The 18,352-nt window shown below is 40.7% G+C and overlaps 1 protein-coding gene across 5 annotated transcripts in view; it reads left to right on the top strand.

Moving 5' to 3' along the window:
• The window catches only part of TLN2 (talin 2), a 426,778-nt gene that overhangs the window by 298,981 nt on the left and 109,445 nt on the right, over positions 1-18,352 (top strand). For all 5 annotated transcript variants that reach the window (XM_077881335.1, XM_077881341.1, XM_077881336.1 and 2 more), the window contains 5 exons: positions 107-220; positions 3,167-3,301; positions 5,361-5,489; positions 7,667-7,769; positions 17,444-17,652. In XM_077881335.1, the coding sequence (XP_077737461.1) occupies positions 107-220; positions 3,167-3,301; positions 5,361-5,489; positions 7,667-7,769; positions 17,444-17,652 (690 nt within the window). The remainder of the gene's footprint in view (positions 1-106; positions 221-3,166; positions 3,302-5,360; positions 5,490-7,666; positions 7,770-17,443; positions 17,653-18,352) is intronic.

Consider the following 18,352-nt stretch of genomic DNA (forward strand, 5'->3'; position numbering starts at 1 on the left):
AGGTGGAAGAGCACAGCCCAAAAACATCCATCACTGGGGTCATTACCCTGTTTGGGTAATTCACCATGCTGGGTGTGCTCTGTTTTAATTTTCCTGCTTCCTGTAGGCGGTGGCTGATCACATCCCCCAGCTGGTCCAGGGAGTGAGAGGGAGCCAAGCCCAAGCAGAAGACCTTAGTGCCCAGCTGGCTCTCATCATCTCCAGCCAGAACTTCCTCCAGGTAACAGAAGCATTCACCTTGATTGTGCCCAGAGTACTGCCATGGGGTAGAGGGTGCCCTTTATCCTCAAGGAGAAGAATTCCTGGTTCTTTTTTTTTTTTTTTAATTTTTATTTATTTATGATAGTCACACAGAGAGAGAGAGAGAGGCAGAGACACAGGCAGAGGGAGAAGCAGGCTCCCTGCACCGGAAGCCTGACGTGGGATTCGATCCCGGGTCTCCAGGATCGCGCCTTGGGCCAAAGGCAGGCGCCAAACCGCTGGGCCACCCAGGGATCCCAGAATTCCTGGTTCTATAGCCACAGCAAAGTCTTTGCAGTAAGCAGATCTTTGAAGGCCTTCCCATTATATTTCCATGTTCAGGAGAGGTGAATTTAGCTTGGCAAGCAAAATGCTAATATGCTGGGAAATTGCCCTGGGAGACAGCCCATAATAATTTTTTTTTTCTTGGGAGTCTCATCTTTATTTCTCCTATGTGAGGGAAAATGTATAATATGTTGCAAGTTTTGTTGAACAGCCTGGTACTAGGTATTGCTCTACATTTGCCAGTTTTCAGAGAGTTTAATGCTATTATTCACCGACTGGGGAAAAAAGAAGTGGTAAGTATATCTTCTCCAAAGGTGTGATCTTTTTTTGTGGCAGTTGTATAATTAGTAAGTGTTGCCAGTCTTTGTGAATTAAGGGGTAGATTCATTTTAAGAAAAATAAAATGAGACAATTAAGTGGTGGAAAACTCCCTTTTTACATACTACTTGTATTCAAATCCCTTGGCACTTCCTGTCTACTTGTATCTCCTGAACAGTTCATGTGATGGAGTGATACCCCTCCTCATCCTTTTCAAGTTGAATCTATGGTTACAGGACTCACTGATACATCTGTTGGGCTAATTTTCCAAGTGCTGTAGCTCCAGCATGCAGACGTAGGACATGAACATTTTAATGTTATTTCCTCACATTATAACTACATGCACACATTATAATAACATGAACATTTTAATGTTATTTCCTCACATTATAACTACATGCACACATACATGTATATGTATAGATTTTTCTAAATTGGGATTTGTTGTGTGTAGGCTCTGTTTCTCATGTTAATGTTTTGTATTATGAGCATTTATTATTTTGAATAATCTATCATATGGGTACAGCTGTACTCTGGCTATTCCCTCACCAGTAGACATACAAGTTGTTTTCGATTATTTACCATCATAAACAACCTGTGATAAGATAAAACTCCTTATGTGTGCTCAAATATTCATACGCCTTTTGAATTATTAGGATAAATTCCTAGAAATAGGATTGCGAGTGGCTTATTTTTATCTTTGGGACATTGAGAATTGTGGCTTAGACAGGTGTTCCTCTTTTCATTTAGGTGGTTAGAAGGCCTGGAGCTATTGTGTTGTCCCCATCACTGGCAGGCTTCGGGGGTATTATGACAGAGCCATGCAGACATGTACATGTTCCAGAGTCCACTCTGTCCCTACTCTTACTTATCCTTTTCTTTCATCCTGTTAATTTTGCTATCACAGACATATCAGATAATTATAAGGCAGAGTTAGAAATAAGTAGAAATGGAATTGGCCAAAAAAACTGGTAGGTTTTAAGCTTCATTCTTCTTGCAAAATTGCTCTTCTGGAAGGCTGAACGAATCTAAATTTACATGCAGGAATGCATGGAGCACATTTTCTAATACATCTTTTCCAAGCTAGGGAATCAAGCATTTAAAAAATAGGTTGTTGGCAATTTCTCAGTGAAGTTCTTATTGTTTGATGTTGCATTTCCTTGATTGTCACAATGTTAAATATTTTTCATGTTTCAGTTTTTATGCAGTGAGGTTATCTACTCACATTTCAGGCTGGTTTTTTTAAATGAATTCTCATGTATTATTTAAATATTAAAAATATTAACTTGTGTCATTAATGTTTATTTTCTGACACTTAAGTTGTTTCAACTTTACTAAGAGCAGTTTTATAACATCTATATTAAAACTCCTAAAAATGTATATTCTTTGGTCCAGACATTGTACTTTTAAAGTTTTATATAAAGAAAATAATGAATGAGAATTTTAGCTACAAAGCTGTTTATCATACTATTTAATGCACTGAAAAGGGAATAGCCCAACAAAACAGGATTGAGAAATATTAAGAGGTGCATACAATATTGGTGCATACAATATTAAGAGGTGTGAATACTACACAGCTATTAAAAATATAGAATATGTGAGACAGGGAGTTTGAAAAATAGAATAAATAATATGATCTTATTTTTGGAAATAATGCCCACAGACATCCATGCATGGTGAGATTATCCTGAGTAGTGAGATATGATGTGACAGGTTATTTTCTTTTATTTTGTCTGCCCATGTTTTTTAAAGTAGTCTGTTGGATATATCTGAGACACATTAAAGAGCTATTCTAAGAAACACAAGAAATGTATTTAATAAACTTTTTGAAAAAAAATAATAAACTTTTTGAAATCTGTTTTTTATTTTTTAAAGATTTTATTTATTTATTCATGAGAGACAGAGAGAGAGGCAGAGATACAGGCAGAGGGAGAAACAGGCTCCAGGCAGGGAGCCTGACGTGGGACTTGATCCCGGGTCTCTAGGATCATGCCCTGGGCCAAAGGTGGCGCCAAACCGCTGAGCCACCTGGGCTGCCCATTTGAAATCTGTTTTAAATGAGAATTTCAAGCCCCTATCCTAATTTTGCCCCTCTCAATGACACACATCTTTTTTTTTTTTTTTTTCTTAACATTTCTAGAACATACTGCCCTAGAGTATCTGATCTGGGGTAGTGATTTTCAAGGGTAGTCTCGATGGTTTTAATATTCCTTGTTTCAGGGCAAAGTAAGTTCTGGCTGATTTGCAGCATTGCTGTTTGCATCTCTACTCTCTGACTTCTGCTGCTTAGGAGCCATCTCACTTTCCACTCATCTCTTTACAGCCTGGAAGCAAGATGGTGTCCTCTGCTAAAGCAGCAGTGCCCACTGTGAGTGACCAGGCTGCAGCCATGCAGCTGAGCCAGTGTGCCAAGAACCTTGCCACCAGCTTGGCGGAGCTGCGTACTGCCTCGCAGAAGGCAAGTGAACCCTTATCACAGCATTTAGCTCATTGGGAACAGAGCTTTAGAAGCCTTACTACTGGGTATGACCTGGGATGGGTATTACCCAGGACCTGAACACTGCCAGGCTTATTTCTGGGCAGAGTTGTCTGTTCCATTTGCTTGATCAGTAAAAGATTCCCATATATAAGATTAGCTTTTACCATTTTAAGCCACTATCTCCCAGACTTAGTTTATCACCTTCCAGTTACACATGACTTTTGTTAAACTATTTTAGGTTACGTGCTCCCCTTCAATACCCCAGGACAAGGAATGGTCTGTTTTTCAGTCTTAGGGGAGATAGTCATCGGTTCCTTGATGCCAGGTAAATTGTAGGCCAAAATAAGTGATTGTATCTTCCAGGTATTATTTTGTGAATTTAATAAATTATTTAGGCAGCAGATTTATTCAGGGGAGGGATCATTTATATTATCTTTCTCACCCTGAAAACTTTTCCCATCCTACATGGAAGCATTCACCTTAACAAGATCCTCAATAGAACAGAATTCAGGATTAATGAGTTTCTGCCTCTAGCACTTATTAATTACCAACGGACCTCATTACTGTACTGTTTGATATGTTATTAGCATGGAGTTCTGGCATGAATTCATTTCTCCTCATTGTAGTGATCCCTTTATTGAAACAAGAGGCCTCATACATGAGCAAGGGAAGAAGGTTAGAAGCTGATTTGAATTCTTAATATGAACAGTGTACTATATCACCAAAGAACAATATCCAGAGCTTTAGGATTATATTCAATTAAAAAAAAAATCTTGAGCCGTGTTTCTCAACAAGAGGTCCAAGGACCATCTGCACTGGAATCACCTGGAAGCATTCAGAATGCAGGTTCCCGGGTCTCCCCACTGAGCAACTAAGAGTCCCTGGTCATAGAGCCTGAACATCTGCATTTTACAAGTTTTGTCAAATGAGCCCTAGAGACATGCACCCTTCAGTTGCTCTGAAACAATGAGCCTCACAGTGGGACTCAAGCTAGACTGTCCACTGGGTGTAAGAAGATACTGAGAGCTTTTAAATATGTTGTTTTATATGGTAGAAGGGTTAAGAGTAGAGGCTCTGCAATCAAACTACCTGCATTCAAATTCTAGCCTTGCTATTGACTAATTTTTTGTGATCTCAGCAAGTTAATTAACTCTATGCCTCAGTTTCTTCACTGTGTAATATTGGCACATATCAATGAGTCAGTATTTGCTGCTGCTGTTGTCACTGCCACCTAAAAAGAAGAAATCAAGATTTACCAATATTTGACAATACTGATCAATAATTATACACATATAATTTATTAACATGTATATCAGGGGATGTGATCAAAGCATTTGGAGGCCAATATTTTTTTTTTAATTTTATTTATTCATGAAAGACACACAGAGAGAGAGAGAGGCAGAGGGAGAAGCAGGCTCCATGCAGGGAGCCCGATGTGGGACTTGATCCCAGGACTCCAGGATCACACCTTGGGCCGAAGGCAGGTGCCAAACCGCTGAGCCACCCAGGGATCCCTGAGGTCAATATTTTAAATGATCAAGAGAATTGCAGTCGTTTTCTGAAAACAATTGCTAAGGGAAGAAAATCTTTTGTAAATTTCAGTATTAGGGGAGACAATGGTTTATAGTCTAGAAATTTGTAGAAAATCAGTAAGATTGAGAAAGACTTGTTCCCATAGTCCTGGGTTCGTTCGTTCATTCCTTCTTCAACCATTCACCATGTGCTTCTCAAGCTTCTATGTGCCCACACAGTGAAGAAGGATCCTCTTAGTCTGAGCAACAAGTGCATTTTGGATAAAAATAGCTTCAAGGAGACGTTAAGTATATGTACTTATGAGACCTACATAATTGATTATTTAGAGAAGTTAGGACTGGCTGAGGTTGGTTTTGCTCTATTAGGAAATGCTCGCTCCACTTGCTTCCTGTTGCCAGGGTTGGAGAATCACTGGGGACATCCAGAAAGACATTTTGTACATTGCAAAGTACTAGGAACACTTTTCCCAGGCAGACTGTACACATATTCCCAACTCTGTTGACAGGCCCACGAAGCCTGTGGTCCTATGGAAATTGATTCTGCTCTGAGCACCGTGCAGACACTCAAGAATGAACTGCAGGATGCCAAGATGGCTGCTGTGGAGAGTCAGCTGAAACCACTTCCGGGGGAAACGGTAAGAGATATTAGAGCCCACTGCAGGGTGGGACTCTGCCTCGTGTTAAGATCATGGTGAGGCATTTTTTAGAAGCTGAAGTTGATATGCCTGAATCTCACACATTTTGAAGGCAAAGCCCTAGAATAGCCCCATTTTTAAGAACTGTGTTGAGATAAAGATGTCCTGGAAGGGGCCCCTAGTAATGGTTCTGTGTCTTGCTTTCCTGAAGCTTGGCTGGGGTGAACAAGTGTCTGTCACTCTTTTTCATAAACAAGACACATCCTAGTGTTTGAGGCCAGTTCTGATTCCACAGCCATTTTCTGAAAAGAATGTCTGGTGTGGCTGGAGGATCTAGTTTTAAAAGTAGGAGTTCTAGCGTCTAGCTCTAGCTTGTATCCTCAACTAGCTGTAGACAAGTCTTGGATCTCCTCTGTGTCTCAGATATTTTATCTGTTAAGTAGATAGCAATGAGGTTATAAAGGTAGACATAGATAATATTTTCAATAGTCATGTTTCCAAAAAAACATTTAGTGCAAGACAACTAGGAAGGACAAAAGGAAGATATTTTAATACAGTACAACCATCATAGCCAGTGGAATGGTGGTAACAAGCTCGCTCTAATCTGATCTTATAGTGCCTCTTGATGCCTATGCCAGGGTTTTCTTGGCTAAAATTGTATCAATTCTTCTCATTCATGTGTACCACCTTTTCCACATTATTGAACATTGCTAATGAATACCACCACTTGGTAAGTATCTCATAAGTGCTGTCAAGGCACATCAGTGTAATTTATCCTGATGGTACCTTGATGAGCGAGTTTTGTTAATCCCATTTTACAGCTGAGAATACAGAGGTGAAGAGGTAGTATCTGTCAGCTGATAGTAGAGCCAGGGTTTAAAGCCAAACCAACAGGACTTCACAACCCATGCTCTTGATCCTTCACATTGAGAGCTTCTACTCTTGACTACTGCTGCCCTTTGGATGAACTGCAAACTTGTAGGATATAAAGAGACTTATGGAGCACCTAATTTACCATGGGAAAAGTGTTCATAGGAAGCCCTCAGAAAATATTTGTGAAATCAAGCTACTGCTAATTGTAAAGATGAAACTCAGGTTCCGAGAAGCCAAGTCACCTAAGGTCACCCAGTAATGATAAAGACAGGACTGGCTGCAGGGCCAACAGCTTTGTAATGCAGTCCACATGTCCCTTGGCAAACTCCTGTACTCCAGGGACCCCAAGACAGGCTGACAGGACATGAATTCCGCCTTCACAGAAACCTGCTGGTCCATTAGAATACAAGAAAGCCCGTGTAATTTCTAAGGAAATTGTTTGCCCCAAAAGAATGTATGTGCTGTGTTAGAACAGATTGTTGGCTTGAACATGCTGTTGGCTACAGGTTCTTTCTTATTGGAAGGCACTGCCTATCTTGGGAAGCATGTTGTAGAGTTAAAAAATGAACACATTCTCTGATGCCTTTCTGCCTCTCACGGTATGCCTGGAGGTTCTGTTCCAAAATGTTGCCCTCATCTAGTAATCAAATAATTATCCTTACCCCGGGCTTTCAGTAACTTTGTTCTCTGAATTATTTATTCAGTTTACAAAGCAAGATGACGTGCTGTTCATGGGAAGCAAGCACTTTGCCCATTTTCATAATCTCATTTACCACGGCAAACCTCTCTTTCTATTGCATTTCCTTCTGGTTAGAACTCCTCGAAGTATAAAGATCGAAATGAACAATGTTAATGGTCCCACATGCCAGGAAGGCGGTACCGCTGGATGTCTGCCCACTTCCTGCCAAGGCATAATTAATTCTCACTAAGGATTTGTTGCAGACTTTCTAAATTAGCTTCTAAAGACATGATGCTAATAGCTACCATTTGCTGAGTACTGTCATTTATTCTCAGAACTTTCTGAGCTGAAGTATTAGGATCTCCTCAGGAAACTGAGGCATGGAGAGGTTCAGTAACCTGCCCAGTCTCTGACAGCTAGCATTTGGGAGCAAGAACCAGAGGGCAGGGGCATGAACCCAGATATGTTTATTCTGAAGGATGGGCTCTTTCCCCTCTGTCACACTATTTACTCTTAGGTGGGAAAGAACTAAGAGCCACGGTCTGACCTGCATTGTTTGTGTGCTAAGACTTCAGTGTATGTTGCCATTCTTCTAAACTGTCTTCCCCCTTGAAAACTCTTCTAGCTGGAAAAATGCGCTCAAGACCTAGGAAGTACATCCAAGGCAGTGGGCTCCTCCATGGCACAGCTCCTGACCTGTGCTGCCCAAGGCAATGAGCACTACACAGGTGAGACTCACATCTTTTGTGCTGCCCTGTGGCCAGATATAGACTGCTGGGGTGGGTGTTGGGGGTCAGCAGCTGAAGTTCGTTGGTTTGACCATGAACCTGACTTTGTCTTTCAACAGCAATTTACAGATTTTTTTCAAGCACTTTCCATGTGCTTCATTATTGAGCTTGATGCTAAGCATACAAAGAGAAATAAAATATGAATGCCCCAAATTATTTGTGGGTCACCCCTTCTAGACTCTAAGAGACTGTAATTATAGACTTCTAGGACTATCTCTGTATAACTCTTGAAATCTCACTAAATTAAAGGAATTAAAAAAAAAAAAGGTCAAAAAGAAAAAGATGGCAACAAATAAGATGCCAGTGAAATTTGTGAAGATGGGAGGAAACATGAGTGGTAGCTGATAGAGCCAGTGATAAGACAGCCACAAAAAACAATCTAGTTTGTGCTGCAAAACCCTGAGGGGTTTGAGTATTGGAGACATGAGCTATCCGTATGGACAGGAAACACCCCTAATCATGAGGCTATAAAAGATACAGATCGTATAATTATCAACTCTAGGAAAAACACCAGGTTATGTAGGGAAATGTCTTCCTAGTAGGAAGGTAGGTATAATAGGAAGACTCTAGCTACCTAAAATGGAATCATTGAGAAGTTTCATTACAGGCCCATTACTCGGAAACAGGAAATGTGTCAGAAGAAAGATTAAAGAGCTGAGTGGCTCTAGGAGGGGAATGGGATGGGAAGGAGTGGTTCTAGATTGTTGCTTTTGTTATACAGTAGTACTGCTTGACTTCTTAAAATATATGTTGTTACTGAAGTAAGCATCTAGAAGAGAGCTGTTAAAGTCCTAAATGTATACCTTCATGAGTTATCATACTTTGAATGCACACAAAAAAAACACCACCAAGATCAAGCAGTGGAACATTTTCAGCACCCAGATATGCTCTGTGCTCCCTGCCAGTCATTATATTTCCTCCTGTCCCCCAGAGGTAAACACCCATGACTTGTAACAGCACAAGTTGACTTGCCTATTTTTAACTATGAATGGAATTGTGTAAGGTGTGTTTGTGTGTTTTCACTGCTTTCTCTGGCATTCTGATGTGCGATGCATGTGATGTAGGAAACAATTCTTTCCTTTGTGTTGCTTACTGTAATATTTCATTATGTATATATACCTGTTGGTGACTCTTTATACCATCGATGGATAAAGCTATGAGTTGTTCTAGTACATGCTATTTAGTGAACATAGATAAGCATTTTCTAAATAGATACCTAGAATGGAATTGTTGGGTCCCAGACTATGCTAATGTCCACCCAAGTCCTGCCAGCCATGCGTGAACATTACAGGTTTTTTTTTTTTAAGAATTTTATTTTTATTTATCCATGAGAGACACACAGAGAGAAAGAGAGAGAGGCAGAGACACAGGCAGAGGGAGAAGCAGGCTCCGTGCAGGGAGCCCGACGTGGGACTCGATCCCGGGTCTCCAGGATCAAACCCTGGGCTGAAGGAGGCGCTAAACTGCTGAGCCACCCGGGACTGCCCAACATTACAATTATTCACATTCTTGTCTTCACTTTTTGTTGTCAGCCAATGTTGTTAGCCGTTCTGCTGAGTGTGTAGTAGTATCGTATTTTGGCTCTAATTTGTATTGTCCTGATGAGCAATGCAATTGAGGAGTTTTTCACATATTAATTGGCCATTTGGACATTTTGTGAAGTGTCTGTTCCTGCGTTTTGCTTTTTTTTTCTTTTAAAAAACAACCACCTTGAGTTACCTTTGTCTTAGTTATAGGAATTCTTCACTTATGTGTATTTTTTTTATCTTGGGGCTTACCTTTCACTCTCAAAGCTTTTTCTTGATGAACAAATTTTTTAGAATTTTAATATAGTTCAATTTATAATGCTTTTCCTTTGTGGTTACTAACTTTGTCTTTTTAAAAAAAAAAATTTGCCTCTCCAAAATCATTAAGGTAATCTCTTCTATTACAGTCTAGAAGCTTTGTTGTTTTACTTCTTATACTTAGAACTGCAATTCATCTGCAGTTGGGTTTTGTATATGAGCAAAGAGGGTCCTTACTGCTTTTTCCCTTGGATATCTGTTTGACCCAGCGCCACTCACTGAAGAAATCTTCACTTTCCCAGTGGTCTTCAATGCCACTTTGTTGCTAAGTGAAATCTACATGAAAATTGGTTTTTAATCTTTTGCTGCTTTTCCAGTAACTTAATTGCTTGTCCCTCCCTTAGTAGCACATTTTCCTAATTACTGCAATTTTTCACTATTAATATCTGGCTATGTAAGTCCTCTGACTTTGTTATTTCTCAAGTAGTGCTAACTATTCTTAGCCCTTTGTGTTTCCACATAAATTCTACAATCAGCCTGTTAGTCTCTACTCTCCTGTTTTTCTTTTTTTTTTTTAACTGGATTTACACTGAATCAATTTGGGAGTAAGTGGCATTTTCACATTCTTGAGGTTTCTTATCTGCAAATATGGCATGTCCCTCCACGTACTTAGATTTTTCTTATAATATTTTATAGTTTTATGCATATAGTTTGCACATTTGTTTTCATTGTAATGTACATGATGTATCTCATTTTATCATTTTCAGTTTTTCTATATGCTTTTTTTTAACTTGTATCTTGTGGGCATCATGTAGTTGTTCTTTTGCAGAGGGAGAGGTTGTTGATACAACAATCTCTTTAAAAAATTTTTTTTAAAGATCTTATTTATCTGAAAGAGAGAGGGCATATGCAGGAGTGGGGGGTGTGGGTGGCAGAGGAAGAGGGAGAAGCAGACTTCCCGCTGAGGAGGGAGCCCAACATGGGGCTCAGTCCCAGGATCCAGGATCATGACTGCAGCTGAAGGCAGATGCTTAACTGACTGAGCCACTGAGGCTCTTCAGTCTCTTTTCAATTTGAATATTTCTTCCATTTACCTGTAATGTAATTACTGATGCATTGGAGTTTGAATCTATCCTTTTACCCTTTGTTTTCTGAATGACTTATCTATCCTGGGCTCCTTTCTTGCCTTTCTTCAAATTCATATGTATCTGTTAGGTTCTGTTTCTCTCTCCTTGATTAGCTTGTTAGTTTTATATTCATTGACTATTCTATGATTTTTAAAAGTCTAGTATAAGTTAGTATGTGTATACTTCCTGGACAGTGTAAGAGTCTTGGGACACTTGAACTCCCTTTACCTTTCTTCCAGCTCATTCTGTGTTGTCACTGTTGTGTACTATAATTATACAGATGTTTTAATCGTCTCCATACAGTCTCCATATTGTTTCATACAGTCAGTATCCCTTTAGATTTGCCTCCACATTTACCGTTTTCAGTGTTCTTTAATTAAGCTTACTCTCTTACCATGTGCCCCCAGCAAGGATTATTTCCTTTCTGCCTGAAGAAGTCCCCTCACTTCCTTCATTGTGACTTTAACAGTAACAAAGTCTGTCCATTTTTGTTTGTCTAAAACTGCCTTTGTTTAGCCTTTATCTTTGGTAGAGAATTTCACTTATAAAATTTAAGGTGGTAGTTCTTTTCTGCCAGAACTTTGATGATGTTATTCCATCGTCTTCTGGCTTCCTTTATTTCTGTTGTGAAGTCAGGTGTCAGTCTCCTTTTGTGATGGTAATATGGTTTTATTTTTCCCCTCTACTAACTTTTTAAAATTTTCAGTCTGTTTTAAAGCACTGTGCATTTAGAAGTTTTATTGGGTGTTTATCCTGCTTTGGTTTGTAGTACTGCTTGAAAATGGGATTAGTTGTCTTAGGTCAGTTTTAGAAAACTCTCATGCTCTGTATTATCAAATAGTGTTTCCACTCCAGTTTTTTTCTCTTCTCTGTAGATTCCAGTTACCATATATGTTGGGCATTTCCACTGTTTTGTGTGTCTCTTAATCTTGTACTTGCTGTGATTTTTTTCTTCCCCATGCTTTATCCTCCATATTCTCATTTGATCAGTCTGAAGCTCACTGTTCCTCTCTTTAGCCTCTTTAGCCATGTCTATTCTGCTTTTAACCTCTTCTTTTTTTTTTTTTTTAAGATTTCATTTATTTATTCATGAGAGACCCAGAGAGAGAGGCAAACACATAGGTAGAGGGAGAAGCAGGCTCCCCACAGGGGAACCCAATGCAGGACTCCATCCCAGGACCCCAGGACCCCAGGATCATGACCTGAGCTGAAAGCAGATGCTCAACCACTGAACCACCCAGGTGCCCCTTTTCTGAGGTTCTAATTTAAAATGTCCTATTTTTCAGTTTGAGAATAGCCATTTGATAGTTTTCTTAAATCCTCCTTTTTTCTGCTGAAATTTTCTATCTTGCCATCTAATTTCTTCAACATAGTTACCATGAGTTATTGAAAGTCCTGGTTCAGTAATTCTGATATTGGGATCACCTGTGGGCCTGAATTCCTGGTTTGTCATTTCTCTCCTCTTAGTTTTCAGCTGCTGGTCTTCCTCCTGGTGTTTCTGATATTTTTTAATTTAATGCTAGACGGTGGTATTTTAAACTAAAGAGATAGTTTGAAGCTCTGGATTGTGTTTCTTTCCCTGTGGAGGATCATTCTTTGTTTCTGGCATGTAGTGAACACCTAGGCAGATCAACATAATATGAGTAGGGACTGTGCTGGTTGGAAATTGTGCTATTTCCATTTGGTTTTACAGGGCATAGCCCTTTGTGTATCCCATAAGAACATCTGTGATGTTTACCAGGGCTGTTCTCTTCCATGGGCTTAGAAGGGTGGCTTTTAATCCTCCTATCCCCATGAGACTGCAGGAAGTTTTGCTCAGCTTCTGGGCAACAGTGTACAAATGAAGGTATGCTTTTAGGGGGAAACTGTATCTGCTCCCCAACCCTGTGCTTTCTTCTTCTTCTTTTTTTTTTTTTTTTAAATCTTATCCCTCTGTGTATATTTATTACTTTCAGAATAGGGACAATAGGAGCACAAAAAGGGTTCTTTAGAGTATAATACCTGCAGTAATAAGAATTTTATCCTAATAGGAGAGTAAGGGAAAGTGTAAAGAGTAAACTGGCCATCTGATCAGGGTTTAAAGAACTGCTTAGTGTTCGTTTAGCATTCAAGGAGAAGGAAAAGTATTTATAAATTCCTACAGAACAGAGGGCACATGAGAGGTACGAGTTTCAAAAATTTCTACACATTTTGGAATCTTGCCAGATTTGGTGTAGCTGATGAAATGACTCTTTAGCAGAAGGAAGGCTGCTTTACAGGTTGCATCATCTCATACTGATAACATCCAGGATGACAGACTGTCTAGTCTGTGTGTGAAAAGCAGCCTAGAAATAGTCCCATTTAGTTTTGGCAGGTACTGAATGGGTGGTTGGGAAAGTGGAACAGTGGTAAGTTCCAAAGGTAAAAGAAGGCTGACAAAGTGATCTGAAGAGGATTCATGTAAAAGGCAAGACATTAAGCCTGGAAAGGGCAGCTAGATCAGATAAACCAACTTAAATCATTGAAAACTTAATCTAGGAGCATGTGAAAACATAGAAGAGTTTTCATCCATGGACATGGTTTAGATTGTCTTTTAAATAGGTTGCCCTTCCTCTTGTATGCAGGTAAATCAGAGGGAAACAAAGTTGAAGGCAGTGAGACCAGTGTGAAGGCTGCTGCCTTCATCCATGTGAGAGATGAGCGTGACCTGTAGCAGGAATGAAGGGATGGATTAAAGAGAGACTTAAAAGCTGTTAGAGACTGGTCAGGAACTGGCCAGAATGGGAGTAGGGAAAGCAACGTGGACAGCTCTAAGTGTTTGGCCTGGGCCAAATGAAGATGTGTGTTTATTACCATGATGGAAACATCAGGCCATGGGCAGGTGTGGCATGGGCTAGAGTCTAGGGATGCTAGGTTCACCTGTAAATGTATTCAGTTTGAAGCATCTGTAGGATCTCCCAAGTCCAGGTGCCCATTAGGCAGCTAGGAATTTGCCTCTGGAACTCAATAGAGAAAGCTGGGCTGGAGACAACGATTTTTAATGTTAATACAATGATAATAATTGAAACTGTGGAAGAGTAGATAAGTTTGCCTGGGGGAATAATAGAGTAAGAAGAAGGTTGTCAGATGTAACCCTGCAGAACCCAAACATTTAAGAAGAAATCTAAGCAGCATTAGAAATCTTTGAAAGAAGTGAAAACATATAGAACCTTGGAGAAGAGCGAGGAAACTGGGAAAGAGATATCTCTAGAGTCAGAGAAATGGTTGCTACCCAGAAGGTCGTCTGAGAGACTTAGGAAGAAGCATCCATTGGTTTTGAGGAAAACAGTCACTCTTCTTGTTGAAGGCAAGTGCAGCAAGTTGGCGAATGGATTGGAAGCAAGGAGAGAGTGCACATGTGGACATCTCCCCAGGGCCTCAGCTCTCCTTGCATCCTCAAGGGAGGTATGTGGGATATTCAGGAGTTACACGTGAGCTGCCTACTGGCTGGATTCTAACACAGATGTGTTTTTTTTTTGGCCAGGGCAGTATTCAAACTACATTTCTGCTTGGCTGAATACAGTTGTGCATAGACCCCTTTTCAGATTCTGTGTAACAGATTAAAAACCTATGTCATACCAGGTTTTTACCTTGTAAGTTTGCCAGGTGGTCTAGTGCTGTCTATACACAACCTACATGAATGCTAATCAACAATAAGCACCATTACAAAGCATTTCACTACATCGCATATCACTGATCTATCTTCCTAAGGCTCTGTTCCTAAACATAATTTAAGGTCCAGATAGCAAGAAGACTGTGAAAGTAATCTGTGTCTTCAAAGAATTGTAGTTATTCACTGGTTATTGCCACAGTGATCTGCTTTTGTATTTCCCACTGGTATTTCTGGCTTTGTAATGTACCATGGACTCTAGGAACATTTTCATTTGGTGTTTGCCTGGAGACCTGACCCATATGAGTATCATCACTACCTTTGAGAAGTTGCTCTGAACTGAGCTGTGTGTACAGCCATAGATGTTCATTGGGCTCCCTGGCCTCTTGTCATCTTGTTTCATTCTTTGATGGTGTAGCTTCCTCTTTTTGGAAACCTGATCCCTCCAAAGAGGATCCTTGAGGTGCCTTGAGATTTCCTAGTGAGTCCTCAGCGGAAAACACATGGGATAAATCAGCCTAAGCTTTGGCATTCAGTTCCTCTGGTTTCTGCCTTTTAAAAAATTGTCTGGCTCTATAAAAGGTTTTTCAGTAAATGATTTTTGCATAAACATGAATTTTCTAATTGTGTATGATAAATGTTTTATTCTTTCAAAGTCATATACAGCTCAAATAGAAATGGCCTCAGGAGACTGTATAATAAATGGAAAGGCAAGAGATGTCTAGAAATCACACCCAGAATTTTCAACAGAGCAGTGATCTCAGCCTCTCCTAAAGCCTGTGGGAACCGGAGGCCCCGAGGGAAAAGGCAGCAGTCTAGGCCACACAGCTAATCAGCAGCAGAGCCAGAGCTAGATGAGGTCTTAACCACATCTGGTGCCTTTCTGAGCAAGGGCATCTTTCAACTCTGCGCCAGAAGCTCAGACATAAAAAGGAATTGACTGTTCTGCTCAGCTTGTTTCTCTCCTTCACCTTCACTTTATTTATCTTTGTGTTTTCTCTCCTGAGCTTCCCCTTTGCCATAAAAAAGAAAAAAAAAAAAAAACCACTTTGTTTAAAATTCTTCCATCCCACATGTTCCATTCAGAAGTGCCGTGTGATAAATGGTAGATTGGCAGCTTTGTAATTTGCCCTGATTAGATTATAGAGTTATGTCCCAGCTGTGTGACTTACTAAATATTTACAGATTAGCAAGTCTGCAGCACTGCAGAGTTGTCTTGTTTTATGGATGAGGGGGGGCCTTTCACATAATTGTATTATGGTGCCTCGTCCTCAGTAGGGAGAGGACCACCTGCTGTGTCTCTGCTGACACAGCAGAAGCAACAGCTGGTGAAAGGTGGTCTCATTGGCACCCAGAGACCATCCAGCTGAAGCCTTTGGACAAGTCACCTCAAAGCTGAGAGAGAAATTAATGTGTCATTTTCATATGGTATATGTTCTAACAAAAATCCCTCATAGTGGGGCACCTGGGTGGCTCAGTGGTTAAGTGTCTGCCTTTGGCTGGGGTCATGATTCCTGGGCCCTCTGCCTCTCTTTCTGTGTCTCTCATGAATAAATAAATAAAATTTAAAAAAAAAGAATCTGTCATAATTCTCTACCCCAAAGAGCACTGTGCAGAGAGTCTGACCCAGAAGTTAAGGATCCTCAGATCCTAGCTCTGACACTGCCTCTGAAAGTGTGTCATGGACAAGATACCTCTCAGTGCTGGACCTCATCTAGGAAGCAGTTTGGTGAGATACGCCTTAAGGTGGGCTCCTCTGTGTTTCTCAGGGTGTTCAGATTCTCTTGTTACCCCCTCTGGCATTTCTAGCCTTCACCTCCTTGGGTATGCCAAGCACTGGGTGCCATGTCGGGAAGATTGTGTTCATTCTTTGGGGGGTGGTGCTATAGTTTTTGAGAACTAGTTTATGTTCATAGTTTATCACCAAATCCCATCATCCTTAGAAGTGAATTTAAGGATGAATGGGCACTTCACAAAGGAAGCTATCCAGATGGCCACTAAGTGTATAAAAAAGTGCTCAATGTCATAATTCCTTAGGGATATAAGAGTTAAACCTCAGTAAGCTATAATTGCACACCCACCAGAATGGCTAAAACAAGAAGTCTGACAATAGCTAGTTTTGGCTAGGATGTAGAACTGGGATGCTCATACGTTGTGGTGGAGTGTAAAACCATTCTGAAAAATTTTTAGAGTGTCCTTTAAAGTTAAACCTGCTCTATGACAGCAGTTCAGTTCCTAGGTTTATATCCAAGAGAAATGATTCCATCTGTCCACCTAGATGTATGTATTGGAACTTTCTTGGTAGCTTTATTCATAATAGCACCAAATACAAAACAGTCCAAATGTCCATCAGCAGAAGAGTGGATAAACAAATAGTGAATTTGTATAATGAAATACTACATAGCAAGAAAAAAGAATGAATATAACAACATGGGTGAATCTCCTAGCATTCTGGTAGCAAAAGAAACAAGACACAGAAGAATACATGCTTGAGGTCCCATCATCAAGGCGTTGGAGAACTGGTAAAACTAGTCAATGGTGATAAAAGCTACTTTTGGTATGAGAGGTTCTTGACTGAGGATGGGCACAGGTGATGGAACTCCTCTGTCTTCCATCTGGATGGTGGCTACGTGGTTGTAAATGTGTAGAAATTCACTGAGCTGCACATGTGGACTGTTCACATTATTGTATATAAGTCCTGCCCTAATATAAAAACAGTTGGGAAGAAAAGTGCATCTGAATGATCCATCGGTATACTTGATCCCCTGCACATGGTGTTTTAGGTCTGCGGACCTGCAGGGAAGACTGTATGAGGGGAGCCAGAGCAAAGTCATTTTTAGCAAGGCACTTGTTTAGCCTGTCTCTTAGAGTGGACCAGAGCCAGTGGTATAGGCTGCTACTTTGAGAAGCATAACAATTCAGATTTTATGTAAAGTAATCTGAACCCCACCTGGACCACACAGGCTCAGAAGGTTCTCTCCTTTCTAAGAAGCTGTGTTCTAGAGGCTTATTTTCAAGTACAGTATGACTTTTAGATGGAATCTAATAGAAAGTGTGGTGGACTTTTATCCCCAGGAGTGGCCGCAAGAGAGACAGCCCAAGCTCTGAAAACACTGGCCCAGGCTGCGCGTGGAGTGGCCGCATCCACAAATGATCCTGCAGCTGCCCATGCCATGTTAGATTCTGCTCGAGATGTGATGGAAGGCTCCGCCATGCTCATCCAAGAAGCCAAGCAAGCCCTGATTGCACCTGGGGATGCTGAGAGTCAGCAGAGACTAGCCCAGGTGAGGCCCAGAACTGGCAATTATGATCATCAGTAAGGTGGTCGTGTTCACAGGCTGTCCCCTGGGCATTCTTTCTCTGGTGTGAACATTTTTCAATCAGTGGGTATTTTCAAAACCTCCCAAAGTGCTATGCCGATGCTGGCCATACACAATACCCACTTCTGTAAATCTTGCCTGGTACCCCCCATAATAGATCTGCTTAATTGAGTCAACAAAGAGTATAGGCAGGGCGGTGGGGGGAGGCTTTGTTGAAATTTGTCCTTGGAACTTTGGGAGCCAGGACACAGCAAGTTTGTTTGGGATCCGTATATGCTTAAGTATATTCCTCTTCCTAGTTTGGGAGGGGAGGTAGATATACTTAGTCTGGTCCCTCAAAGTTTTATACTCGCTCTACTGCCTCTTTGAATGAGCCTTTGCCAGCCTAATGAAACTAGCGGGCTAGACACCATCTAGGCAAAGTTCTAGACCAGAAGCTGGGAACATGGTTTAGGTTAAAGGAAATGACACAGCCCACTTCCAAAGATCTTACCCTTTACCCGAGGACGCTGAAGAGTGCAAATGGTGAGCCCTCACATGTCCTAAAGAGGCAGCATGTGGGCAACTCCCAGGTTGGTCTGGAAGCCACCTGCTCTTGGGTGGGGTATGGTATGAACGTGATGGCACCAGAGTGTCACAGAGAGAATCATACCTAACTCTGACC

This window comes from Canis aureus, chromosome 32, assembly GCF_053574225.1.
Source record: "Canis aureus isolate CA01 chromosome 32, VMU_Caureus_v.1.0, whole genome shotgun sequence".
Classification (NCBI taxonomy): Eukaryota; Metazoa; Chordata; class Mammalia; order Carnivora; family Canidae; genus Canis; species Canis aureus.